The following is a 27,312-nucleotide window of genomic DNA, read 5'->3' on the forward strand; positions in this document are numbered from 1 at the left end:
ATTACCACCAGTCCTGCCACTGCTGCTGCTACTATCACCACCACCGCCATCACCTGCTAATTCTGTCATCATCGGCCACCACCATCATTATCATTATCATCATCATCTGACTTTATGCTGAGCAGACACTTTGAAAATAAGCCCTAGTGTAGGATGTTCCCCTCCCTGTGTCCATGTGTTCTCATTGTTTTCCGGGGCCTGTCAGGGGGTGGGGGGCTAGGGGAGGGGTAGCAAGGGAGTGGGGGGCTAGGGGAGGGATAGCGAGGGAGGGGGGAACTAGGGGAGGGATAGCATTAGGAGAAATACCTAATGTAGATGACGGGGTGATAGATGCAGCAAACCACCATGGCACGTGTATACCTATGTAACAAACCTGCATGTTCTACACATGTAACCCAGGAATTAAAGTAAAATTAAAAAAGAAAAGAAAAGAAGCCCTAATCTTCTACAATCGTGATTCGTGTGAAAGATGTATGAAATGCCCAAAAGGGGAGAATAAGAAGTCCCTCGGCCGGGCGCGGTGGCTCAAGCCTGTAATCCCAGCACTTTGGGAGGCCGAGGCGGGTGGATCACGAGGTCAAGAGATCAAGACCATCCTGGTCAACATGGTGAAACCCCGTCTCTACTAAAAATACAAAAAATTAGCTGGGCATGGTGGTGCATGCCTGTAATCCCAGCTACTCAGGAGGCTGAGGCAGGAGAATTGCCTGAACCCAGGAGGCGGAGGTTGCGGTGAGCCGAGATCGCGCCATTGCACTCCAGCCTGGGTAACAAGGGCGAAGCTCCGTCTCAAAAAAAAAAAGAAGTCCCTCAAATACTCGGGAGAAGCCCCTCCGTTCTTGGCCATGGCTGCGGCAGAGAATTCCCCAAGTCCCAAGGCTAAGGAACGGTTAGTAATTGTGGCCATCTCACTGGTGCTCTGAACCTGGGCTTGTTAAAGAACCAGTTGATCGCAGTCTTGAGCCCCGTAGGTCTGACTCTGGGGAGAGTGCTCGCTGATCTGCTGATGAGGATGTTCCAGTCCATGCAGTAGTTTCAGTTTGATTTAAATTAATAAATAGGCATCTCGTTAATTTCTGTAAACAGTCAACACACTCCTACCATATGATCCAGCAATCACACTCCTTGGTATTTACTCAGAGAAGCTGAAAACTTATATCCACACAAAAACCCTGCATATGAATGTTTTACAGCAGCTTCATTCATAATTGTCAAGACTTAGAAGAAACCAAGATGTCCTGCAGTAGGTGACTAGATAAATAAACTGTGTTCCATCCAGGCAATGGAATATTCAACACTAAAAAGAGATGAGCCATCAAGCCAGGCAAAGACATGGAGAAAACGTAAATGCATATTACAAAGTGAAAGAAGCCAATCTGAAAAGGCTGCATATGTATTTGAACGATATGACGTTCTGGAAAAGGCAAAACTATGGAAGCAGCAAAAAGATCAGGGGTTGCCAGTGGCCGCGGGGAGGGAGGGACAGACAGGTAGACCCAGAGGATTTTTATGGCAATGAAACTACTTTAAATGTATAATGACACCTGGCTACATGTCCCAACCCATAGAATATATAGCACCAAGCGTGAACCCTAATATAAACTGTGAGCCTGGGTGACAAGGACATGTCAATGTCGGCTCGTCAGCTGTAACAAATGGACCACTTCAGTCGAGGACGCTGATGATGGGGGAGGCTGTGAGTGTCTCGGGGCAGGGATGTCTGGGAAATCTCTGTGCCTTCTGCTTTATTTTGCCATGAACCTAAAACTGCTCTAAAAAAAAAAAAAATCAAGTCTATTAAAAAACAAATCACATGGAAAAACAGGCCATTCCCTCAGGAATCTCCTAGGAAGTACCGCGTTTGCATGCACAAGTATATTTTGACCACTTTTTTTTTGGAGAGGGGGTGCTGCTCAAGTCAGAGATGGCAATTAAGAAAAACAAATGTACAGTACCCTCTCTCATACATGATTTCATTTGCTCTGCTCCAATCCTATAAAGTATTACAGTTCTCCTTGTTTCTCAGGGGTTCGGTGAATGCTGCTTTTAAGGTTAACATGAATAGACAAAAGTTCTGGTCTTTTAAAAAGAAGTTGTTAATGACATAATTGTAAGAGGGAATGTTGGTCAGAATGAATTGTATAGAAGGTTTTACGAGGTTTTAAAAAAGCTTTTCTTATTAAATCACTAAAAAACCTCACCAAAATAGCTCAGACTAACTTGGGAGAAGGCCAGTCATAATTAGTGGGAAACCTGAAATGCAGAATATTTATTTAAAAATGCAGTTTTAGTACTTGAAGTTCACATTGTAAAAGGAACCCACAGCTAATAAAGAGTCTGTGTCTTTCACAAACAAGTCTCCGTGTTTGAGGCTGGTGTCCTGAAGGAGGTTAAACATCCCCCTGTGTGAGTGTGGAAGAGCCACAGAGCCTGACTGGGCCTCGATTTCCTCATGTGAAAAGAAACAAGCCACCAATGAAAAGGACTGGATCACCCCCAGGTACCTCGCAACCCTACAAGACTCATCCTTTCTAATTATGTTCACACTATTAATTTGCTTCACAAATGCCTTCTTCATGGTGAGCTTGGAGGAAATGTTACATATTCTAAATTAGCAGGGTTCAAATTAATGAGCTTTTACTGTCTTCCAGGCAGATTTGGAAATGAAAAAGAAGACGGGAAAAAAATGAGATTTACTAGTGCTTACTCTGACACAAGAGCGCACGTTCACATGTCAATTTCAATTCCCAGGGCACCTGTTTTATGGAATCCTTAGGAAGACAGTTTAGAAATGTTGCTTCTTTCAGAATAACAGCATGGGTGAGTTGCCTGTTTGTCTAACAGTGGAAAGAAAAAGCATGGTCAGCCAGGCGCGGTGGCTCACACCTGTAATCCCAGCACTTTGGGAGGCCGAGGCAGGTAGATCGCCCAAGATCAGGAGTTCAAGACCAGCCTGACCGGCATGGTGAAACCCCGTCTCTACTAAAAATACAAAAATTAGCCGGGTGTGGTGGTGGGCACCTGTAATCCCAGCTACTCGGGAGGCTGAGGCAGGAGAATGGCTTGAACCCAGGAGGTGGAGGTTGCAGTGAGCTGAGATCGTGCCACTGCACTCCAGCCTGGGCAACAAGAGTGAAACTTGGTCTCAAAAAATGGAAAAAGGATGGTCACTGGGATCTTTGAAGAGCACAGAGTCAGGCACTAACACGGACATATGTTACTGGAAATCTATTTGCTTTTTCAGGACACTGGGGCATCTCCAGTTTCTCATCCCAGGAAACAGTGATTCTAGTGGTTGTAAAAGGTTTGGCATAACTGCCTAGTCATAAGATCAGGCCTAATAACCACAAAAGCAAAGTGTGATTCTTTACTTGGTGTTATGGAATGAGCTGCGTCCCCCAAAATGTGTATATTGAAGCTCTATCCTCCAATGTGACTATATTTGGAGACGAAGCCTTTGAAGAGGTAATTAGGGTTAAATGAAGTCATAAAGGTGAGGCCCTAACCCGATACGACTGGTGTCTTTATAAGATGAGAAAGCAGGAGTGCATGGGCACTGCGGAAAGACCACGTGAGGACACAGTCCAAAAGGCGGCTGTCTGTGGGCCAAAAAGAGAGGCTCGCTGGAAACCAACCTCATTGGCACCTGGATCTTGGATTTCCAGCCTCCAAGACCCGCAATAAGTGTCTGTTGTTCAAGCCCCCGAGTCCGTGGTATCTTGTTATGGCAGCTGGAGCTAACCCAGCTGGGGAAATGTAATGGCAATACTAGCTAGAATTGAGTGCCTGACACTGCCGGGCTAAGTGCTAACAGTTTTAAGTGCATTATACCAGCTAATTCTCACAGTAGTCATATAAAGTAGGTATGATTATTATCTTCATTTACATGAATTCTTACCTTTTTAACTTGTTCATTCATTTTCCTCCACCTTCATTTGTTCGATATATATGTGGCAAGCACAAATCATTCATTCACTAACAAACATATCCCAAGCACCATACTTACAACTTTCTACAAAGCAAACCACTTTGATTCTAAGAAGTCCTATTAAGGGTACCAAATGCACTGCCCACGTGGCCTGCTTGCGGTCGTGAGACCACACATTCAGTCCTGAGTGACCCAGGGTGTCCGCTCCTTCCATCCCTATCTTCCTTTCTGTGACAACCAGGTAATACCTATTGTTTCAAACCTTCTCCTTCTTTTTCTTCTGCCAATTATGCACCAATCCCTTTTCAAACCTCAAAATTGAGGTTTGCATGTAATTGCTCTGACAATTCCCCTCGTATCAGAGGCCGGAATGGAGTGTATCTTAATGAGCTGCATAATTGCTCCTCCAAATGCTTTTCTTCAGCAGCCATTCTGAGATTCCGCCCAGCAATTCATTCTCCACATATCTTCCCTCCATGAAGGCTGCAGGCTTTACTCCCCCAGCCTGAGACACTGAGAATGAGTGCTGTGTTTCTCTGGAGCCCCCATTCATCATGGTCATTCTGCTCATTTGCCATTTTCAGAATGAAGATCAACTCGGACTACACGGAAGGCTTCATGGCTAGAGAAGCATCGCATGACAGCAACGGGAGGCTTTAAGAGGCTGGTGTGTTTCTCATATCCCAAAACAAGTTGAAAGTGATTGAAATTAAATAACCCTTTCCTGATTTCATAATGCAACTGCAGACAGCGAAAATGGTGAGACAGAGTCCAGTATCTTACACCAAGTGCACGTGCACGCTTTTATCTACCGCGAGTGGCCTGGACCACGACCATACATCAGTAATAAAATACTAATAACCAAATTAGGCACCGTACTCTACAGTTTAGAAACAGCTTTCATTGCCTCACCAGCTCTTGAGGGAAGCATTGTTATTCCCATTTTTAGAGACTGGGGGCTAAGTCCGAGGAGTCTTCCTGACTTGCTCAAGAACACCCTTGCAGTGTGGTGAGGCTGGGACTTGAACTCAAGACCTCTGGCTCTCAGTCTAAAGCAGGGAACCTCTGTGGATGAAATCCAGCCGTGCCCATTCATTTACATATTGTCTTGGCTGCTTTCATTCGTAAGGGCAAAGCTGACTAGTTGCAACAGAGGACTAAAATATTTGCTGTCTAGCCCTTTACGGAAAACATCTGCTGACCTCTGGTCTAAAGATTAATGCACTAACTTAGCTGAGCACTTTAGACTGCTTCAGCACGGCGAGATGACTTTGGGAGTGCTTTGGCTCTTAATGCATGGACAATCATGAACAGAACACTGAATTGGGTGTTAACTGACCCTTGGCTATTGCTGTGGCTGCCGCTGCTGCTAACAGGCAATTACACACTTTTACCATGTGCTTGGCACGATTCTCAGCCTTTTATTGCATTATCTTCATTTAGTCTTCACAACAAACCTGTGAAGTGGGTCCCATTATTATCCTTACATTGGCAGATAAAGAAACTGAGGCAAGGTGAGGTTAAGTAACTTGCCCAAAGTCACACAGCTAGTGCCTGGCAGGGCTGTCTGCTCTGAATCAGCCCTGCTGATTACCCTGCTCTACACCCTCTCCAGTCTAGACATTCAAGTTTAGCCTCACATGACATTAAGAGCTTACTTGCCGGGGGAGAGTTATTTAACACCCTGATCTTCCTTCTCTTTGCATCTATAAAATGGGAAAATAATATCTCCTCTGCCAACCTTCAGAGAATTGTGAGTTTCAATGAAGTCAGCCTACTGGCAGGTACTTTGAGACTACTGCAAGCATTATATTATCATGCAGGGAAATCTTGACAAATACAACACCATTCACTCCAAATATTTACTCTGTTCTTCTTTAAAAAAATAAACGTACTGACTAAACAGTGGTAGTTCTTCCTACCTATAGGAACCCATGCCCAAAACTGTGATCTGATGTAAGTTTCGGGTTGAGTGTGTGGTTGTCAAAGAGTTCTTAAGGATACATACAAGGATTTTGGCTGTATCGACTCGGCCCATTCCCTGCAGGTGTGTAAGCCATGATGCACCAGTGGGGGTCACCAGGGTTGCCGGCTTATACCTAGACTTGCTAGGCACTTTCACAGTACCTCACTTGATCCTCGAAACAATTCATCACCATCAGCAGCAGCGTTGCCAGTGTCCAGACTCACCACGCTGCTGCCGGCCTGCTTGCCTGATGTCTCAGACCCGGCCTCTCCCAGGCCTCCCTTGGACCATGGTTAAGGTATAGCCTCACTGACACTGATTAAGAGCTTGGGAGAGGGAAGCTTAGCTCCAACTGAAAAGGGGTGTGTGCGTGTTCATTTTCTATTGCTTCTGTAACAAATCACTACAAACAACTGCGCTTTCATTCCAGAGGTCACAAGTCCTAAAGTCAAGAGGTTAGCAGGCTTGCGTTCCTCCTGAAGGCTCCAAGGGGAAATCCGTTCTGTGCCTTTTCCATCTTTCACAGGCCACTCACATTCCTAGGCTCGTGGCCCCCTTCCTCACATCACTCCAAGCTCTGCTTCCATCCTCACGCCTCTTTTCCTGGCTTTGACGCTCCTGCCTCCCTTATCATCCCGATGATCACACGGGACCCATCCGGATAATCCAGGGTACTCTCCCCATCTTAAAACCCTTAACTTAAATTGTCTTTGCAAAGTGCCTTTTCCCAAATAACATAACATAGTCTTAGGGCAAGGCATTCTGCCTACCATAGCTTGGGAAGCCAGTGGCTGCAGGCATTGGGTTTTGAATGGCCTGAGTCAATAGCAAGGTCTAAGACAGCCCCAGAGAGAGACAGGATGTCAGCAGCCCATCATCTCCTGGACTGGGTGTAACAGGCCGGGCCACACATGTTCATCTTTGAGGCTGGCTTGACTTTTATTCTCCAAACAGATCCTTTGCCCAGGCCTTGATCAAAGTGCCCCCACAAACTGGGGGCAGTGGTCTGTGACACTCCCCAAGATCCCACGGTATAAAGCTTGAGATTAGCAACAATGCTGCCTTTCAAAATCTGCCCAGGCTTTGGACAGCGAGATTTAGCAAGTTAAATTTGAACTGAACTGATAAAGACAAGCAGGGTTTCTGAGGCTCAAGAAAGACTACACCCCACACTCAGTACTGGATAACAAATGGCAGCAATTTGCCATGGCTGCTTTTGGCAAAGACTTATCTTAACAAGATACTTACCACTGCTTCCTCTGGGGTTCAGTTACACCATCATATCCTGGGGAAGGAGACTCAATTATCAACTGCAATGGACTGTCATCCTCCTAGCTCCTGGTTTTTATTTCAAGATTATCTAGGCCTGAATCCCAAACATTTTTGTTTCATTTTGTTTCGTGTTAGTGAAAAGAAAGTCACAACGTTCTACGCTATTCTCTGATACGACTTAACAATGAACAAAGCCAGCCAAGAAAATAAGCTCATTTTGCCACTTGCTCAAGAAAAATGACACTTTACTCTGGGTGAGTAATAGAAATAAATAAATAAATGGAGAATTTCCGTTCCATTCAATGCTTCTCATTAAGAGAAGGGTTGGCAAATTAATTTTACCGTACTGATCTCTCAGGACCTCCGTTTTGAAAACAGCGCTCAGTTGGCCCATTTCTTGGTACTGTTAAAGGCATGTTGGAAGAGAAGGCTATGGATGAGCATGAGGTTTGGAGATTATCTGTGGATTTCTATTTCTCGTTCAATCCCTTTCCCCCGTGACCATGAATAATTGGATGTCAGCTGCTTCTGAACTCCCCTTGTATCTGCCAGTTCCTTGACGAAGTCACACTTCTTTTCAGACTCCAGCTCATTTATCCTGGAAAATGAAAGAAAACCTATGGAGAGCCAAGGCTGAGATTCTGAACTGAGTGAGATGAACTGTTCTATGGATGAGAGAAACCCAAATGTAGTGAGCAGGAGAAAGTGGGGGCCACCATTTGTGAGCCATTCTGTGTGGCGACAAAATACCTTTGGGGGACATGTCTCAAGGCAGCCTTCAAGCCTCCTAATTTTCAAATGTCTCTTTAGCATGCAATTTCTCTACAAAATTCGATGAGATTTTCAAGTGGCCCCATCAGACCTGGGATGAAGGCTCTTCGGGAATGACAGTTATAGAAAGACAAAGCTGCGGGGCTGGGGAGTTGACCGGGCTCGCTTACTGGCTAAGGGAACCGTTTCTCCTATTGAAATTTGGCCCTTTGTAAAGATAACAAGTTGTTCCTTGTTAATGAACTTTTGGGTTGCTCTTGAAAAGTAGAAACCAGAATATGCCATCTGCAAAAACCGTGGGCTTAGCATGAGTTTATTCAATTCTTCACTCTTAGTGAATGGGTTTGGGAGATGAGTTAACCCTTTCTGAACCTGTAGCCAACCAAACCCAATGAGTCTACGGATCAGTGTGAACAGCCTTCTCCAAAATGGGCAGCCCCCAAATAAACAGCCCCCACCCCAGCCTCTCCCAGTGCCTGTTTGGGGCTTGCCTTCACGAGCTTAGGGCTTCCTGTTAATTAGGAAAGAGACCCAGAATCATCCTGATTTTTGTTTGAACACCAATTCTTGGCTGGGGCACTCGGAACAGAACCCAGTGGACTAAAAAGGGCCCTCTCGTGACAAGAAGTATGAATCGAGAAGAAAATTACACATGGTTACTGTGTCTAGGCAGGGAAGAGCTCAAAAAAGAAACATCTAAAAGCAGCCTCCTAATATTTGTGCATGTGTACAGAAAGTTTTAGAAAGTTCCAAGCTCACAGAAGTCCTTCTCTGCAACTCCCTTGTTTCAGGCACAGTTTCTGGCCTGAGCAAACCCAGTCCTGGTTCAGGGAGGCTCTGTCTGACTCATGAGGGGTCTGAGTGAGTTTCCAGGAGGAGCCGACAAACCACGAACTCGAGAGATGTTGCCGGCACAGACACAGGTGGGCACACAGCCCCCATGCCGTGCTCCCATTTCACTGAATCCTGCCCGCTAGGATGGGGGCTTTCAGGATCCCCCCCCCACCCGCAGATGTGCCTGGAGCAGCCATGGGTGGTCTTCACTGTGCATTTCATTCCAGCTGACCACCCACCCGTGGGCAGGCATTGAGTCAGCCCATTTACAAGCCCTGTATACTCCTTCTATAAACCATGGAGAGGGAGGGGTTTCACCTTGACTTAAAGACCAGTAAATCAAGAATCAAAGGAGCTCAGGTCACTCATTTAATCACTGAGTCAACCCCAGCTGGGCTGGTGGAGGTGGCCTAGCCTGGTCCCACAAGCAACAAGCAAGCTCCAGAGCTAGGCAGAATCACGGCTCTGCAATTTCCCAAACAGGCTGGACAATGGTGCATGCCACCAACAAAACACCTCTCTACGCCTCAGTTTCTTCATCTGTAAAATAGGGAACGATGTATTTGAAAAGCAGTAAAAGGTTGTCTGAATGTGAGGGAGTAAAAGTCACTGGGCCAAAGAAGCTCCCCTTAAAACGCAGTCACTAGGACCCAAATCGTGATTACAATTTTCTTTTTAAAGAAAGAATAGCAGGAGGTTTTAAAGATGAGAACATAGAAATCAAAAACAAAAAACAACTCAGCTAGGTGCGGTGGCTCACACCAGTAATCCCAGCACTTTGGGAGGCCAAGGCAGGAGAACTACCTGAGCCCAGGAGTTCAAGACCAACCTGGGCAACATGGTGAGACCCCATCTCTACAAAAAAAAAACAAAAAAATTAACTGGGTGTGGTGGCCCAGGGCTGAGATCTCAGCTACTTCAGAGGCTGAAGTGGGAGGATCTCTTGAGCCCAGGAAGTCAAGGCTGCAGTGAGCCATAATCATGCCACTGCACTCCAGCCTGGGCAACAGAGCAAGACTCTGCAAAAACAAAGAAAGAGAGAAAGAGAGAGAGAGAGAAAAGAAAATATGTATTTGACTTTGTACTGCCAGCCACTGTTCTAGGCACTTTACACAAATCAACTCATGTAATTTTCAAAATAATCCAAAGAGCTAGGTATTGTCGTTTTTCTTGTTTTTACATGTAAAGAACTGAGGCACAGAGGGATTAGAAAACTGACCCCAAATTGCTCTGCCAGTAAGTATAAATTTGAACCCAGGCGGCCTGACTCCGAGAACCCACAGTTTTAACTGTTATGCTGTGGGGCCTTGTCAGATGAAGTTAAATAAGTTATTCCAGCTTTCCAGGTGAGGACACCGAAGACCCAAGAAGGTGAATTACTTGCCCAAAATCCCACTGCAGGATTTGAACTCAGGATGTAGGGATCTAAATTTCATGCTCTTCCCACAAAACTGCATTGAGATTTGCTGCGCCAGGCATTTGGGAGTAGTGCAGGGGGAATGGGAGGAGGGTGAGATGACACCTAAAAATGTCCTTTGAAGGAAAAGGCTGGAGTGAAGGTGACAGGTGTGCATGGAGAGCCTACACTGGCCTCCCTGTTTCTTGACAAAAGTGAAGGAACAGCCCAATCTATGAAGAGAACTGTTAATAACTCTGACGATGGCTACCCAGGGGACCCTATCCTGTAGCTCCACAAATCCCCTTCACTCCAGGGACACTGCACCCAGGCTGGACAGGTCTTCCTTTTATAGATACTGCAGTGACCTCTGCTTCTAAAGGCACCCGTTTGATGCCACATTTCTCTTCTCCCTGAGTTGAGTCATTTGAAATTATGAGGATTTACTGCGACCAGAGGGACTGAGAGGCTACACATCCATCTGACCCACCCTGGGGCTCCAGCATCCTGCCACGGACTAGTAGCCCATGGCTGCATAAACACGGCCTTTTATTTTCCAGGGTTTCTGGAAGGAGAAGCATGCCACACTCCAAGAGAGGTCAGGACGTCTTCTTGTTTCCTGTCTCAGCAACCCACACCGACTCTGGGACTGCTGGTCCTTTGTGACCTAACATGCTAGGCTGCTTCTTCCAGGGGCTCCCAGGCCCTGAGAAGTCTTGTCCAGTTAATCCTTGTATAGGCCCCCTGGGATCCTGTTAAAAATGTAGTTTCCCTTTGCAGGCTGGGGTGGGGCCAAGCTTCTGCACTTCTAAGAAGCTCCCACGTGTGTCAATGCTGCTGGTCCCTGGATCTGTCTTTGAATAGGAAAAACCTAAAGAGGTGGTTCTCAAACCTGGTTGTTCATTGGAATTTCCTGAGGGTTTATGGAAAATACTGATGGGGTGGCCTGAACATCGCGATTGCCTAAATTTCCTTTTTTTTTTTTTTTGGCTTCTACAGTGCAGCCACAGCTGCGAACCCTTGCAGTAAAAGATGGTGTTTCTTTTAGAGATGGCGGATCTCAAGATAGCAGAAGATTATGTGGCGATATGGAGTTCCATTGTCCAGTGATCCTAGCCTCCACCTGCTCGTCTGCTCCCAGGGACCATTTGCTCCTTCTGTCTTTATGCCTGGGTAACAATAACAACAGCGCCGGGTGCGGTGGCTCACGCCTGTAATCCCAGCACTTTGGGAGGCTGAGGCGGGTGGATCACAAGGTCAAGAGATCGAGACCATCCTGGTCAACATGGTGAAACATGTCTCTACTAAAAATACAAAAAATTAGCTGGGCATGGTGGCGCGTGCCTGTGATCCCAGCTACTCAGGAGGCTGAGGCATGAGAATTGCCTGAACCCGGGAGGCGGAGGTTGCGGTGAGCCGAGATCGCGCCATTGCACTCCAGCCTGGGTAACAAGAGCGAAACTCCGTCTCCAAAAAAAAAAAAAAACAATAACAACAGCAAACACATCAGCCTTCGCCTGGTGCCAGAAACACCTTTCTAAGCAGTTGACGTGTCTGGATTCATCACCTTCTCACAAGAGAGAATGAGGTAGGTGCTATTTTTTATTTTTTTATTTTATTTTATTTTATTTTTTATTTATTTTTTTTTTCGCCCAGGCTGGAGTGCAGTGGTGGGATCTTGGCTCACTGCAGCCTCCGCATACCAGGTTCAAGCGATTCTCCTGCTTCAGCCTTTTGAGTAGCTGGGACTACAGGTGCCTGCCACCACGCCCATCTAACTTTTGTATTTTTGGCAGAGACAGGGTTTCACCATGTTGGCCAGACTGGTCTTGAACTCCTGACCTCAAGTGATCTGCCCGCTTCAGCCTCCCAAAGTGCTGGATTACAGGCATGAGCCATGGTGCCCGGCCAATTCTTACTCTTATTTTACAAGTGAGACAAGTGAGGCACAGAGCTGGTAAGAAGCTCTCCTGCATCACACAGCCTGCAGGCACTGACGCTAGGACTTCAGCCCACGTGGGGCTAGTTCTAGAGCCTGTGCTCCTGATTCCTTCCAGGCTGTGTGGCCTCAGACATTCGTCTTTCCCTCAGAGCTTTTCTCCAAACACTGGGATGGGACATAAGGCAGGAATCCAGGCAAGCACTGAGCTTGCCGAGTTCTCAGGAGCCAAGCTCTGCCTTGGCAGGATATCTGTTACATCCGTGGATATATCCGTGGGTATTCCGTGAGGAACATGCTGGAGACAAAACAGATGGCCAGAGCAATTTCTCCAATACTCAAAACGACTGCCAGAACTATGGATTTGCCATTTTGTGGCTTCAAGTCCCTGATTTAAGATGAAGAGACGGGAATGTTGCAAGAGGCCATTTTAGGCAGCACTGGAGTCTGCCTGGGCGTCACACCCCTGTGGCACATTCCAAGGAAAGCCAGCTTCCTTCTAGGTCTGCCCAATGCTTGCCAAGGCCTGCAGTGTTTCCCAGTGCGGTAATGGAGACACTGAACAGCAGAGGATTGGCTAGAGATACAGGGGCTATTGACTTTTCTAGAATTCCAGAGCTACAGTGGAACTCAGTGTTCATGCCTCTTTGGCCTGCTTATCCTATGCATCCGAGAAGAGGAGCGTGGATGGAGGAACAAAGCTTCAGCCCCTCCAGTCAGTGCCTCTTCTCCGTCGGGAGAAGGCTCTACACACACACACACACACACACACACACACACAAACATGCATGGCACGCATACACAAGCACACAGGCACACACGTACAAGCATGCATGGCACACACACAAGCACGCATGCACACACACACAAGCACGCAGGCACACACACATACAAGCATGCATGGCACACACACAAGCACGCATGCACACACACACAAGCACGCATGCACACACACATACAAGCATGCATGGCACACACACAAGCACGCATGCAGGCACACACACACAAGCATGCATACACACATACACATGCCTAGTCTAGGTCCATGTCTATGCTCCTCCAACATCATGTATTAAACTCACACAGGGCATCATTTGATAATTTTTGTTATTTTTAAAAATCCACCCAGACTGGAGGGCAGTGGTACAATCATAGCTCACTGTTGCCTCGAATTCCTGAGCTCGGGATTCTCTGGTCTCAACATCCTGAGTGAGCTGGGACAACTGACACGCAACACCATGCCCAGCTAATTTTTAAATTTTTTGTAGAGGCAGGGTCTCGCCATCTGACTCGGGCTGGTCTCAAACTCCTAGGCTCAAGCTACCCTCCCACCTCAGACTCCCAAACTTCAAGGATTACCAGCATGAGCCACTGCGTCTGGCCAGGACCTCATTTTATAACAGTCAGTTTACTGGCCTGATTCCCTTATTAGAGCACAAATTTCCCCAGACTTATTGAGGTTAATTTGACAAACATTATATATATTCATGGTATTCAACATGATGTTTAGATAGAGAGATATATAGTGAAGACGATGACCACAATCAAGCTAAGTAACGTATTTATCACCTCACATCGTTATCATTTTTCGTGGGATCAAAACATTTAAGATCTGCTTTCCTAGCAGATTTCTAGTCTACAATATCTTATTATTAACCGTAGTCACCATGCTGTGCATTAGATCTCCAGAATTTATTCATTCTGTCTAATGACTCTCTGTGCCCTTTGACCAACATCTTCCTGTTTCCCCCGCCTCTGGTAACCAATCTGCTCTCTACTTCTACGAGCTCAACCTTCTGAGATTCTGACATATAAATGAGATCATCCAGATTTGTCTTTCTATGTCTGACTTATTTCACTTAGCATACTGTCCCTGTATTAGTCCATTCTTGCACTACTATAAAGAACTACCTGAGACTGGGTAATTTACAAAGAAAAGAGGTTTCATTGGCTCCACAGGCTGTACAGGGAGCATGGCTGGGGAGGTTTCAGGAAACTTACAATCGTGGCAGAAGGTGAAGGGGAAGCAGGCACCAGAGCAGGAGGAAGAGAGAGAAGGGGGAGGTGCTACACACTTTTAAATAACCAGTTCCCGTAAGAACTCACTCACTATCACGAGAACAGCAAGGGGGAAGTCTGCTGCCATGATCCTACCACCTCCCAGCAGGCCCCTCCTTCAACACTGGGGACTATAATTCCACATGAGATTTGGGGGCGGAGGTGAAGGAAATTCAAACCATATCAGTCTCCCAGGTTCACCCACCCATGTTGTCAGAGAGGGCAGATAATTTCCCTCTTTTTTAAGGCTAAAGAACATGCCATTTATATATATTTATATATCTATGTCTATCTGTATCTACATATCTCACTCACATTTTCTTTATCTGTTCATCGGCTGATGGACATTTAGGTTGATTCTGTATCTTTGTTTTCTTTTCTTTTTGAGACAGGGTCTCCCCAGGCTGGAGAGCAGTGGCATGATTATGGCTCACTGCAGCCTCGACCTCCCTCAGTCTCTTAAGTACCTGGGGCTACAGGCACACAACACCATGCCTGGCTAATTTTACCGTATGTTTTGTAGAGACAGGGTTTTGCCATGTTACCCAGGCTGGTCTCAGACTCCTTGGCCTCAAGCAATCCGCCTGCCTCAGCCTTCCAAAGTGCTGGGATTACAGACATGAGTCACCATGCCTGGCCTGATTCTGTATCTTACCATTGTGAACAATGCTGCAACTCTTCTACAGTCAGAGTGCTGATGTGTGTGTCAGATGCTGCTCGCACTTCCTTTGGGCATATACCCAGAAGTGGGATTGCTGGATCATATGGTAGTTCTGTTTTTGATTTCTTGGAGAGCCTCCATACTGGTTTTCACAATGGCTGTACCAAATTACGTTCCCACCAACAGCGCACAGGAGTTCCCTCTCCTCCACATCCCTGCCAACACTCATCCTTTATCTTTTGATAACAGAAGGACTTCTATCCCGAAAGCCCTAGCACCTAGCAGAGCACAACACACACAGTAGGTGCTAAGGACTGAATTGTGTCCCCCCCCCAAATTCGTATGTTGAGGTTTTCACCACAGTACCTTCAAATGTGACCTTATTTGGAAATAGGGTCATTGAGATGTAATTAGTTAAGATGAGGTCATGCTGGAGTCAGTGGGCCCTAATCCAATATGGCTGGGATCCTTACAACAAGGAAAAACGTGGACACAAAGCCAGGGACCCGCACAGGGGGAGCACTGTGTGAAGATGAAGGCAGGAATTGGAACAAGGAAGCCAAAGATCACCCTGAAACCATGAGGCTAATAGACAGGCCTGGAACAGGCCCTTCTTCACTGCCCTCACACGGAACCAGTCCTGCCAGTGCCTCGATCTCTGACTTCCAGCCTCCAAAACCGTGAGACAATACGTTTCTATTGTCTAAGCCACCCAGTCCGTGGTACGTTGTCACAGCAGCCCCAGCAAACCACTAGAGTGGATATGCAGTCACTGAGGGAGAGAGGGTGGGTGGGGTGTGAGGGATTCCAGATCCATTTCATGCAGTGCATATTGACTGCGTGCCACACACTATGGAAGAAGGAGAAAAGGAGGTAGGAGTGGAAGGAATAGAGAAACAGGGCTGAGTATGGCTAAGCAGCAAGGGAGGGTGAAGTCCGGGCTTAAGCAGACCCGAATCCCTTCCTAGCCCCGTGACTTGTTTTCTCCAGTTCCTTCACGCAACCAATCCCCCGCTCCTATTCGCTCCAACTGTCTCACACCTGTCGCACACTAGTCACATAATGTCTTATGAAATCAAAGTTGAGATCTAATGACTGACATGTTTCAAAGTGTTAGCCCTTCCATGATAATCACATGTACACTTTCAGGAAGGAACTTCTGGGAGAAAACATTAGGCATCAGCATGAAGCGCAGACTTGGGACAAAGGCGCCACACTCTTCACTGGGTCCCAGGAAACTGCCTGCCCTGATGTTCGGCCGCCTCTGTACCTCCTGGGGAGTGAAGTCCTGGTCACCTCCTCATGCTGAGCTCACCTGAGGCACAGGGTCAAGTAGCTTCACTCACCGCCCAAACATCTACTGGGTACCTTTTCTGGGGCTGGCCCATAGTAGCTACTGGACGCCTTGAGATGAATAAGAGAGACATAGCTCCTTCCCTCAAGGGGCGCAAAGCCTAGTGGAACCCTTTTAAATGACTGAGATTAGCATCATGAAGTGGGCAGGAGGTGGGGATAATGGGGCATTTTGCAGATCAGCACTGTCCAAGACAACAGTCACGAGCCACATGCAGCTACTGAGCACCCCAGGTACCACCTGCCCCAATTGAGATGTGCTCTAGGTGTCAAATACACATCAGATTTCAAAGACTTTGTACGAAAACACAAACACAAAAGATCTTAATACATTTTTATTGATTAAATATGGAAAAATCATACTTTTAGGTATACTGAGTTAAATTAAAAATATTACTAAAGTTAATTTCACCTGTTTTCTTTTTCCTTTTCAAAATGTGGCTACCAAAAATTTTCAAATGACATACGTAACTTATTATTATATTGCTAGTGGGCAGCACCATTCTAGAAGGACATTTAATCTGAGCTTGGAGGGGGAATAAAAAAATCAGAGCTTCCTGGAGGAGATTTCTTCCGTGTAAAAAAAAAAAAAAAAAAAAAAAAAAAAAATCAGCATTGACTGGGCAGTTTGCCACGTGCCTGGGATTCTGTATATTTTCTAATTCAATCCTTAATAACTGAACCACAGGCATTTTATTCCTTTTTTACAAACAAGGTCTCCAATTCTCCAAAAGAGTCAGCCTCAGATCTGACAGTAACCAGTGTGAAGACAGGGTGGAAACTTCCCAGAGACCTGCATGCTCCATCAGACCCACAGACTCCACTGGGAAAGGGGGACCTGTGTTGCCACCCCCGCCCCCCCCGCACCCCCGATGCCTCTCCTACAGGCTGTTTCAGAACAAGCCAGGGCTTTGTTTCAGTTCTGTCCATTCCGACAAGGTTAAAATCCAGTTGGCTGAGAAGCCGCTTGAGTTGTGTCATTTACAGAAAAATCGAATCCTAGGGAGGCCTCTTATAATTGAGGGTAATTCAGGAAATAACTTTCTGAAAATGGCAGATTGTATGGCTGGGTTACCATTTGGAAATTGCCGAGGTCATTTTGTTACTTGAATGCCCTTCTCCGGTTTAAATATGTCAGATTATATTCACACAGGCTGACACAGAAAACCCCATTAGTGCATCAAGCTTACTATCCAGATTTGAATATATTGGATCAAATTAGGCTTGTTCCTGAAACTTCTGTTTCTGTAGCAGAACAACTGCCTATTAAAAAAGCTTGAGTTAAATGCAGATGATCGATGAGATCAACGCTTTCATATGAACACAAAGCAGAAATGAGGTCTTATTTAACAACCATTACTGAGTACCTAACTAGGCATTCGGAGTGTAACACACATGCCCACAGGAGACTTTTTAAAACATGAAAGCTGCATCTCCATGCTTTATAAAATATAGGTTGAGTGAATATGCATGTAACACGTAACACACACACTCAGGCACGCAGACACACAGAGGCACTCATGGCTTTATAAATCAGTGCATCAAGCCTGCTGATCAACACAGACTCTGCTAGAAACAAATAAGTCAAAATTGTTAGGAAGTACTCACAATGAACATAGCTAGTAGCTTCCAGGCAAGAGGAAATCATCCATCTTATTATTATTCAACAAAACTCCCAATGTGCCTGTGCAAAATGTCTTGAGCCTACATTACAGAGCATAGCAAGAGCCCACACCCCCTAAGAAAATTCTCAGTTACCTAATGTCATCCAGACAAGGAATTGCTACTGATTAACACCAACTTTGACCTTGGCACTGTCCTAGGTGCTTTTTATACAGAGTTCTGAATCTCACAAACCTTCAAGACTAGTATCAAACTCTTATTTACAGATAAGGAAACCAAGGCTTGAACAGGGTATGTGACTGCCCCAGGTCATACAGCTGGGCTGGGACTCCCCACTCCCTTCAGGTATCTACTCCTCTCTTCTGATCCAAATTGTGTTTGACTCTCATGTCCCCTGGCTTGACTGGAAATCCTTCCTGCTTGGCTAGAAGTCCGACCATTATTCTTGAACTTCCCTGGTTCGAGAATAATGAATGCACTAGCCACAGTGAAAGAAGCAGTTCACTGTGCCTGTTTTTTTGCAATGGGCCTCGCTGGTCTATTGTAATTTGCAATTAATAATGAAGCATTCTCCTAAGTGCTTTGTGTAAGATCAGGTTAATGTAATATTTCATCTTTGCCAGCCAGCTGCTAGGCTGGCAGTAAGCATTATCTTTGCATAAGGAGTCAGTCTACAACCAAATCAATTAATCCCTCTTTGGCTGGTAGACAGCTGCTGAGTCAAAGAAGATAATTAGACGAACTCGTCATTTACCAGGTGGTTGGTAATGAAGGGATTAATTGACCAGAGTTGCGGACTGTACAACGTCTGCTCTTTCAGGCCTTCCCCAGCATATGTGACCACTCAGCAATATTCTTACTGTATAGCATTCAAAAGGCAGAGGGCCCTCCTCCTTCCATGCTCATTTCTATAGATTGTAACTGATCCTTCATAAATGTCCATCTGACGCCTGGCCTGGAGCAAGTCTGGGTTCTCCTTCTTACTGACTCAAGAGGGAAGTGGCTCAAGGGTCCCTTTCACAAGGCTCCTCCCAATACTTGGGCTGAGGACTTGGCATCTTGGATTGGCCCACATGCTGCTGGCTGGGTCTCCAGCACCGTAGGCATCAGACCCACAAACCTGCAAATGGGGTAGATGAGGGACAATGATCTGTGTGTCTTAGTGGAAAACACAGGCATAGAGCCTCTATATAGAAAGATAGTAGAAACTACGTAGCGTGAACAATCTCAGCGTATATGCTTTGAGTTGTGTTTCACATAACGGGTTATGTCCCGCGTTGTAAGTATCTGGGGTTGGTGTCATGTGGGTGGTAAAAAGAATTTACCAAGACAGCTGTAGGTGAAGAAAGGCAGATTTATTAGAAAAAGTATGAAAACATGTTTCAAGGGTGCAGTAGGCTGGTCAGCAAGAGAGGAACTGACCGCAAGGGGACGAAGGCTTGCTGGAGAGTTTACAGGATGGTGCTTGTGCTGTGTGCTGAAGCGGGCTTTGTGCAGTACTGATAACGCCAAGGTTGTAGGGACCTAACTTGCATTTTTCTATCCACTGAGGGTCTGGTGACAAGTGGGTGCAGGAAGATGGTGAGTTAATTGCACAGGAGGACTCTGTGTCCTGGACTGTGAAGAAAGGCGAACGTACAGCTTATCTGCCTTCTCTTTTTGCCTTCCCTTGGTCCTACCATGCTGCTTCTCCAGCCAAAACTAGGACTTCGTGAGTTATAGGTTACGTTAGAATCAAAGACCTTTAGGACTAACGGGTAGTGGATGCTTAAAGACCCTCCAACCCAGGGCTTCTGAACCCTGGCTGTCCATTAGACTCACTTAGGGAGTTCTGAAGAATATCAGCCCCCCCAGCCCAAACCCAGACCAATAAAATCAGAATCGCCAGGGGTGAGGCGTAGGCACTGGTCATTTTCTAAGAGCTCCAGGGTGGTTCTAATATGAGGACAACAGGTTTGAGAATCACAGGTCCAGTGCGACCCCTTCATTTTATAGATAACAACGCTGAGGTCTGGAAGGGGACATCACTTGCCCTGGAGAAGCCCCACAGTTAGCACGTGGCCAAGTCAGAAGGAGAAGCTAGGTCGTAAGACGCACGCCATGTTCTGTGGGCCCCTCATGACCACCAACCCTGCCCACAGGTGAAGACCAGGTGGACTGGAAACGACCAGAGTGGCAGACATGACCCAAACCACATGCTGCCAACCTGCTCTCCTGCCCCTCTCCTATCAGCCCTCACTGAAGTGGCATCGCCTTCACTCCAGCCACAAACCCCTCCTAGTTCTCTGAATGTACCATGGACTCTCTGCAGCCCCACTGACGTCCCCCACTCTGTGATGCTGTTCCCTCTTCTTTAACACGGGGAAGGCTGCTGTATCTTCAGAGACCGGACTCGAATCCTTCCTAAAGGTCCGCACTGTGCACCGCACCTCAGAGGCGAACCACTCACTCCTGATGCTCTCATAACTTTGCACAACGCGTCCATCTCATACTACTCACCGGGTTCCATGGCCCAGATGCCTCTCTTCCCCATGCCCTTTTCCTCTGTCTCTTCTACAGATGTCCACTGAAGCCACAAATTTTGGCAAGCATTGCTGAAAAAGCTATTTAGGTTGGGGCTAAGAGCGTCTCCCCAACTGCCCCAGCAATCCTTGGACTATTACAAGCTTTTATCAATCTAAAACATTCAAGGAAATCAATGAGCCCAGCTTTCAGGCGTCACCAAGATGTTTGATCCCATGGCAGAATTCTCGAGCGTGACTCCCACTCTGCCAGCTCCAGCCAGGAGACAAAGGCCTCTCCTTCACTGGGCTATATATCAGGTTCAGGAAGCAAAAAAGAAACGGGCAATTTTTTTGTTTTTGAGGCGGAGTATCACTCTATCACCCAGGCTGGAGTGTAGGGGCATGATCTCTGCTCACCGCCTCCCACGTTCTCCTTCCTCAGCCTCCTGAGTAGCTGGGATTACAGGTTTCCTGGAGTCTACCTGATGGAGAAATAAGTGAGCCACCACACCCAGGTAATTTTTATATTTTTAGTAGAGACGGGGTTTTCGCATGTTGCCCAGGGTGGTTTAGGACTCCTGATATCAGGTGATGCGCCCACCTCAGCCTTCGAAAGTGCTGGGATGACAGGGGTGAAACACCACACCCAGCCTGTAATTGTTTACATCTACTGTCCATTCCATGGTATTCCAGAAGTCCTGGCCCCTGCTGTTGTGGATTTGGCAACTGATCCTGAGCATACCCCAAGTCTCAGCTTGAGTCACTGGGAAAGAGAATCCCAAGAAATCATTTTTCTACCCAGGAAAAATAAAGCACTAGCCTCTCCTCACCCTACAACCTAGCCACGCTGCACAAGCCTGACTCCCATTCAGGAGCTGTGTGATTGGCACATCGCTCAACCCTCTCAGCCTCAGTTAACTTATCTAAAAAATGGCGTTACTGGAGACTGTCCTCTTTGGCTTGTTTTAAAGATTCCATGAGACGTGTGTGAAAAATATGCAGAATGATCACTGGCATGTATTATACATTTAGTGAATAGTCATTTGTCTTCCTTTTTTTCTCTCATCCTTCTTTCCTTCTGATTTCCTCCTCCCTCGCTCTCTTCTCCCCATCCTGCTTCCTGGAGTCTACCTGACGGAGAAATAAGTTTACTTTAGCACCCTAAAGATTTGACCAAGAAGGAGTCAAATTTGCATGTAACAGAGATTTCGGTGGGGGCCTCCAAGATCCTGTCATTGCCTGTTTTCCTGGAGCTTTTTTCCTCCCCCTCAAAGAGTTCCCCAGAATTCCTCTAAATCCCTTGAATACTGTTTGGTCCTCAGAGACTCCTCGAACAACTGGATCTGCTGTGCCCAATGCAAACCTTCTAGACTTAGCGCTTATAAATTCACGGTCAGCCCTGCGCTGTGTGTCCCTCCCCTTGGAACATGGTAATCACAGAGCAAGTGTAAATGCTAAAGAAAGAACCAAGCAGGGCAGGGCTGAACCACATGAGAGATGCTGGGAAGATTTCAGGGAACCCACGAGAGGACCGGGAGGTGGGCGAGGCAGAAGGACAAGCTGTCTCGCCCTCGCTGGCATTTAGGGGAAACAAGGCCCAAGTAGTGGCTGAGAACGCAGCTCTGCCCCTGTGCCTCTGAGCAGGGCCAGAGCGGCCCGCAGATGTGCTCGGCCCACAAATATGCAGCTGACACCTCCTGAACTTTCGGTGACTTGATTCCAGCTGATCTGATGGGCAATTACATTTTATTTTGGGGCCAAGGAGACAGCAGAGAACCAGGAAAATTATAAGACATCAGAGTCCAGTTTTTCTAAGAAAAGCAACTCCAAACTTTTTTGAACCAGTTGTTGTGTTATTGGTTAGGAGTTTGCAGGGCACTAAAATAAGAAAACCTCGGACACTAAAATAAAAAAACTCTGCACACTAAAATCAGATTATAGCCAGTTTCCCAAGATTATAGCCAATTTTCCCAGATGATAGGCAAAATTTCCCAGTTTTTCCCAATTTTCCTAATCCTTTGTCTAGTGAAAAATCTGGGTTTGATATTTTTTTGCTTTTTTTTTTTTTTTTTTTTTGGAGAGGGGATGGAGTAACTCCCACCCAGAGAACTTTGCTAGTAACAGCAAGTACAGCACAGAGGTTAAAAAAAAATTGGGCCGGGCGCAGTGGCTCACGCCTGTAATCCCAGCACTTTGGGAGGCCGAGGCGGGTGGATCACGAGGTCAAGAGATCGAGACCATCCTGGTCAACATGGTGAAACCACGTCTCTACTAAAAATACAAAAAATTAGCTGGGCATGGTGGCGCGTGCTTGTAATCCCAGCTACTCAGGAGGCTGAGGCAGGAGAATTGCCTGAACCCAGGAGGCGGAGGTTGCGGTGAGCCGAGATCACGCCATTGCACTCCAGCCTGGGTAACAAGAGCGAAACTCAGTCTCAAAAAAAAAAAAAAATTTGGATTTGTAGTTTGTTTTCGGGTTGAATATCACTCTGTTTCTTACTAGCTATGTGGCCTTGGATAAGTTGTATGAGGTTATTGGCCTCAGTTCCCCCATCCATAAAATGGGGATATAAACCTAGCTTGGGGCTTATTATTACAAAGATTAGATAAGAGGTTTGTAAGAATCTAGATAGCATGTGGCCTACTGTACCGGTACAGAGTAACTAAGATGATATCTTCTTGCCATAATGTTGGTTTCTTGTCACCTAAAATAAACAGTTCCTGTTTTCACCATAACGTATCAAGCCCAAATAAGCAGTTAGTATAAAAAACGGAAACGCCAGCTCGGGGAGCAGTTTGGATTCTAGCAACTAGAGGGTTTGTCATCTGCCTCAGTGAGACAACCTCATTCCGGGCTCAGCAGCTTCAGCAGCTTGGCTGGTCGGGAAATACAACAAACTGTACCAGAGCCCAATCAGGTGCAAAGTCTGTAAATGGCTTGTAGACATGAAACCAACTAAACTCAAGAGAAGCTCTTCCTCCCTTCTCTCCTCGACTCCCCGGCCCACGGCAGCCCAGATGATCACCAAGACAGTTTCTCTGAAAAGTACCACTTACTGAACTTGCGTGGGATGGAACATAATTGCAGCTTGTAAAGGAAACCAGCCTAAGAAAAAAACATCCCAAGGAAACGAGGTGATTTTCCCGCAGGGACATTTCCCTTGCTGGCTAATGGGACCAGACAACTTGCCCAAGACATCCTTGAGAGAGGACGGTGACTCACCCACCTACGCCCTCCTCCCAGATGCCTCCAGAGCTGCTCTCCAGCCCTAGCTGCCCTCCAAGTCCCAGACTACTGCCCCACAGGCCCATCATCTAGACAGTGCTCAGAACACTACTGGAAGGAAGAAGCGGGGCTCTACCCAGGACAGGCATCTCTTCTCTGACTGGTTTACAATTGGACCAAGTAGGGTCTGCCTCGCCAATCAACTCATTCCCCTCAGCCCTGGGCTCAGAGTTACCAGCCACAAAAGGCTAATCATACACCCTCTCCATCCTTTTGCGCCCTGTGCCTAGGGCTAAGCTGCTAAGCTACTAAGCTATATTTTCCTAGGCACAGGTAACAGCACATGAAGAAATGAATGAGGAAAATGAGTGAATAAATCCACAAAGGAGCAAACTCCATGGGTAGCTCCAACCAAGACACATCACCAAATGCAACACTCCAAGGCAGGTATTGTTCACCCCACATTGTAAATCAAGGAAAGAAATCTCAGAGAGGTTAAATAAACACCTAACAGTCACATAGCTGAGAAATGATGAAACCACACTTTGAACTCAGGTCTGACTCCTAAGTCGAGGCTTCTGATATGGAAGCCTCCCTCCTGACCACAACAATGCCGAATCATACCGACAGAGCCCCTGACACATCAGAATTACTTCACTCTCCCAACCTTCCAGGGAGACTTTTAGGTAGGAAAACTGACCCCTAAAGAGAACTCATCATACATTCAGGGTTGCACAACTAGTTAGAGATGAAGCCGGGACTCGAACCTGGACTTTCATTTTTTGAATCACAAGTATTCGAGCGCCCTGTGTTAGGTCCTGGGGAGCCGTCAGTGGCCAGGACATATGCAGTGCATGGACCTTCCATCCACAGGGGCGGTGACTTCAGAAATAGCTTTTCCCATGACACCATATGTTGCTCATAAAATCTGCAGCAGTGTTTCAGCAGTTTTGTTTTGAAGGAGAAAATGATCTGAGAACAGAGGATATCAACAAAACGACAGGAATGGTTTGTATCTGAGGCGCCTGTGTTGTTTTCAACATGGGCTACCAGAAGTCCTATCCTTTGTGGAAGCCCCATTCTGCCTCTTCCTTAGGGTGTGTGGACAGGCTGGGAGACCTGCCTATAATAAGCAGATTGTTTGCGCACCAAAGGGAACCCAACTATCAAATTTCCCACCGAGTCACCACAGAACTCAGTACAGGAAGCCTCAGGCAATACTGACTTGGCAATTAATGGGCTCATCTGGCCAACTCACACCTCAAGACAGGGCATGAGTTAACCTAATTAGGCCACCCATGATGGATAAACCCAGGAGTCCATTTTTCCAGAAGGGAGTGTGGGTGAGAGATTGGGAAGTGGGGCAGAGGGCATCAGATAGTTCTCACGGGCATCCCTTTACAAGAGTTGTAAAATTCCAACACCTTTGAGGCCCATGTATTATCTTCCTCCACCAGGTACCTTGGTCCACACAAAGATTAAATGTAGTCAGAGACTGCGGGCAAAGCAGTCCATTTTTCCCTCTTTCTCAACAGCGATCGAAGGTCCATTGATGCTGCTGCTAGCTGTTCACTCACTGGTTCTGGGCATCAAGTGCTAATTAATGTTCCTACAAAAGGATCAGCCCCAGAGTCTCCACATCAGGACCCACACATGCCACGGAGGCTGTCGCCATGGCAACCAGGCCTCCTAACTTTGCACTAGCTTTCCACAGAAGATACTTTTCCTCGGTTGGAGCTTTTTTTTTTTTCCTCAAAGAGGAGCTCTTTTTATAATTGATGGCACAGAGGCCACGTTTGCTGCCTCATTAAACTAACAAGTCAGATTTACTGAGGCAGTCACTTAGCAAAAAGTCCCTGCTCACAAGGGAGTTTGCCAAACTGGCACAGTGAGGTGGGGCATCACTGGGCTTTAATATATGAGATAGCTGGGTGTGGTAGCTCACACCTGTAATCCCAACACTTTGGGAGGCCAAGACAGGTGGATCACAAGGTCAAGAGTTTGAGATCAGTCTGGCCAATATGGTGAAACCCCATCTCTACTCAAAATAACAAAATTTAGCTGGGTGTGATGGTGGGCGTCTGCAGTCTCAGCTGCTCAGCAGGCTGAGGCAAGAGAATCTCTTGAACCAGGGAGGTGGAGGTTTCAGTGAGTCGAGATCACGCCCCTGCACTCCAGCTTGGGTGATAGAGTGATACTCAGTCACGAAAATAAAAAAATATGTGAGATGTGGGAGCTGGGTATCAAGTGTACCCACACACAAGCCTTCCTTTGGGGACACCAGGGAAGACTGCAGAGCCTCGCTGGCCCTTGAATTTCTGAGTCCTATTGCTGGCACTTGAGACTATGTTAATCTCAAGAGTTCAAACCCCGGGAAGGTCTGAACGCTTAGCGCTCTGCCTAGGCATTTCTCTAATTCTAAACATCCCTCGCTAGAATTTTTCAGAAATGCTATGCAGAAAAAGGGTGACAAAGAAAGCAGCCACTGAAGGTAAAACGCCAGGCAGGGAAAGGAAGTTTGAAATCCCCCACAGACCACAGTTTTAGAGTTTTTAGTATCCATCCCCACCAAAAAAAAAAAAAAAAAAAAAAGTTCACATGCTGACAGTGCTGGAGGCTTACCTGGATTGGGTTGTAGAGTTCCTGCAGGGGGCTTCGGGACCCCTTCCGGCAGCAGATGTCCACGCCAAACGGATTCCTCCGCATGACTGAGGAAAGAAAGCGAAGGCTCATCAGAAATGAGCAACAAAGATTTGTTGTCTGACAAAGAAAAAGGCACAGAGGAGGGAAGAAGAAACAGGCAGGAAAGAAAGAGAAAACCAGCTTCTAGCAAAGGAAGATTTCCAGGCTGTCCCTTGTCCAGCGGCACAGCTGCCGTCTGTCTTCCCAGCATTCAGGCATCTCCACACCCAGAAGGATGTAAATCATGCTACCAAGTCTCCCCAGCGAGTGTTTGAAGAAAACAGGACAGGCATCTAAAAACTCACTGAAATGAAACCACTTATGAAAGACAGGGGAATGGCTGCATCAAGACAGCAAATTCTACCCAGCACCAGGCTTGGTGACACATTTTAAAACTCCACAGATGTCTCCAGCAACCCTCAATGCTGTCTTATTACGGGTCCCTGAGCTTCTGAGGATGAGCAGGTCCTTCCCCCAGGAGGACCCTCCCACTGGGGTCAGAGGCCCAGCCTCCCCAAAGCCTCTCCTCAGTTAAATTACGTCTAGGGAAAATAGCAGCATGAAGCAGAAAGGATGAGAGTTTACAGTTCCAGACAAAGATGGGACTTACAATCAACAAAAGAGGGGGAATTAAGTGAACTCCTCAAAACGCACCAACATGGAGGTTACCAAGAACTCTTTAAATGGCCATGAATTCTTTCCTTTTTATTTTTCTTGTTCACAAAACACGCTCACTCTGTGCAGCCCCGACACATCGTGTAACGCAGAGCCATGGGCTTGAGCATCGTTTGTTGAAGGCGGAAGGAAGGGGAAAGGGAGGGAGGAAACGGGGGAAGAGGGAAGGAAGGAAGGAAGGAACAAAGGAAAGTAGGAGGGAAAGAAGGGAGCAGTGAAGAGGAAGAGGAGGAAGGAGAGAGGAAAGGAGAAGGCAAGGGAGGGGAGGAAGGGAAGGACGGAAGGGAAGAAGAGAGGAAAAGAGGGAGGGAAGGAAGAAGGAAAGGAAAAAGGAGGCAGAGAAGGAAGAAGGAGGGAAGGAAGGAAGGAGAGAGGGAAAAAAGAGAGATGAGGGAAGAACAAATGAACAAGGGGCTTTCTTCTC

General features: G+C 46.6%; 1 protein-coding gene across 3 annotated transcripts in view; it reads right to left on the reverse strand.

Moving 5' to 3' along the window:
* CHST11 (carbohydrate sulfotransferase 11) overlaps window positions 1–27,312 on the reverse strand; it is a 310,143-nt gene that overhangs the window by 137,455 nt on the left and 145,376 nt on the right. For 2 of the 3 annotated variants that reach the window (XM_003929635.4, XM_010340239.3), the window contains exon 2: window positions 26,154–26,239. In XM_003929635.4, coding sequence (XP_003929684.2) covers window positions 26,154–26,239 — 86 coding nt within the window. Of the gene's footprint in view, window positions 1–26,153; window positions 26,240–26,518; window positions 26,872–27,312 lie in introns of those variants that run through there. The other variant, XM_074402305.1, reaches the window with a different exon arrangement.

Source organism: Saimiri boliviensis, chromosome 7 (assembly GCF_048565385.1).
Source record: "Saimiri boliviensis isolate mSaiBol1 chromosome 7, mSaiBol1.pri, whole genome shotgun sequence".
NCBI classification, from domain to species: Eukaryota; Metazoa; Chordata; class Mammalia; order Primates; family Cebidae; genus Saimiri; species Saimiri boliviensis.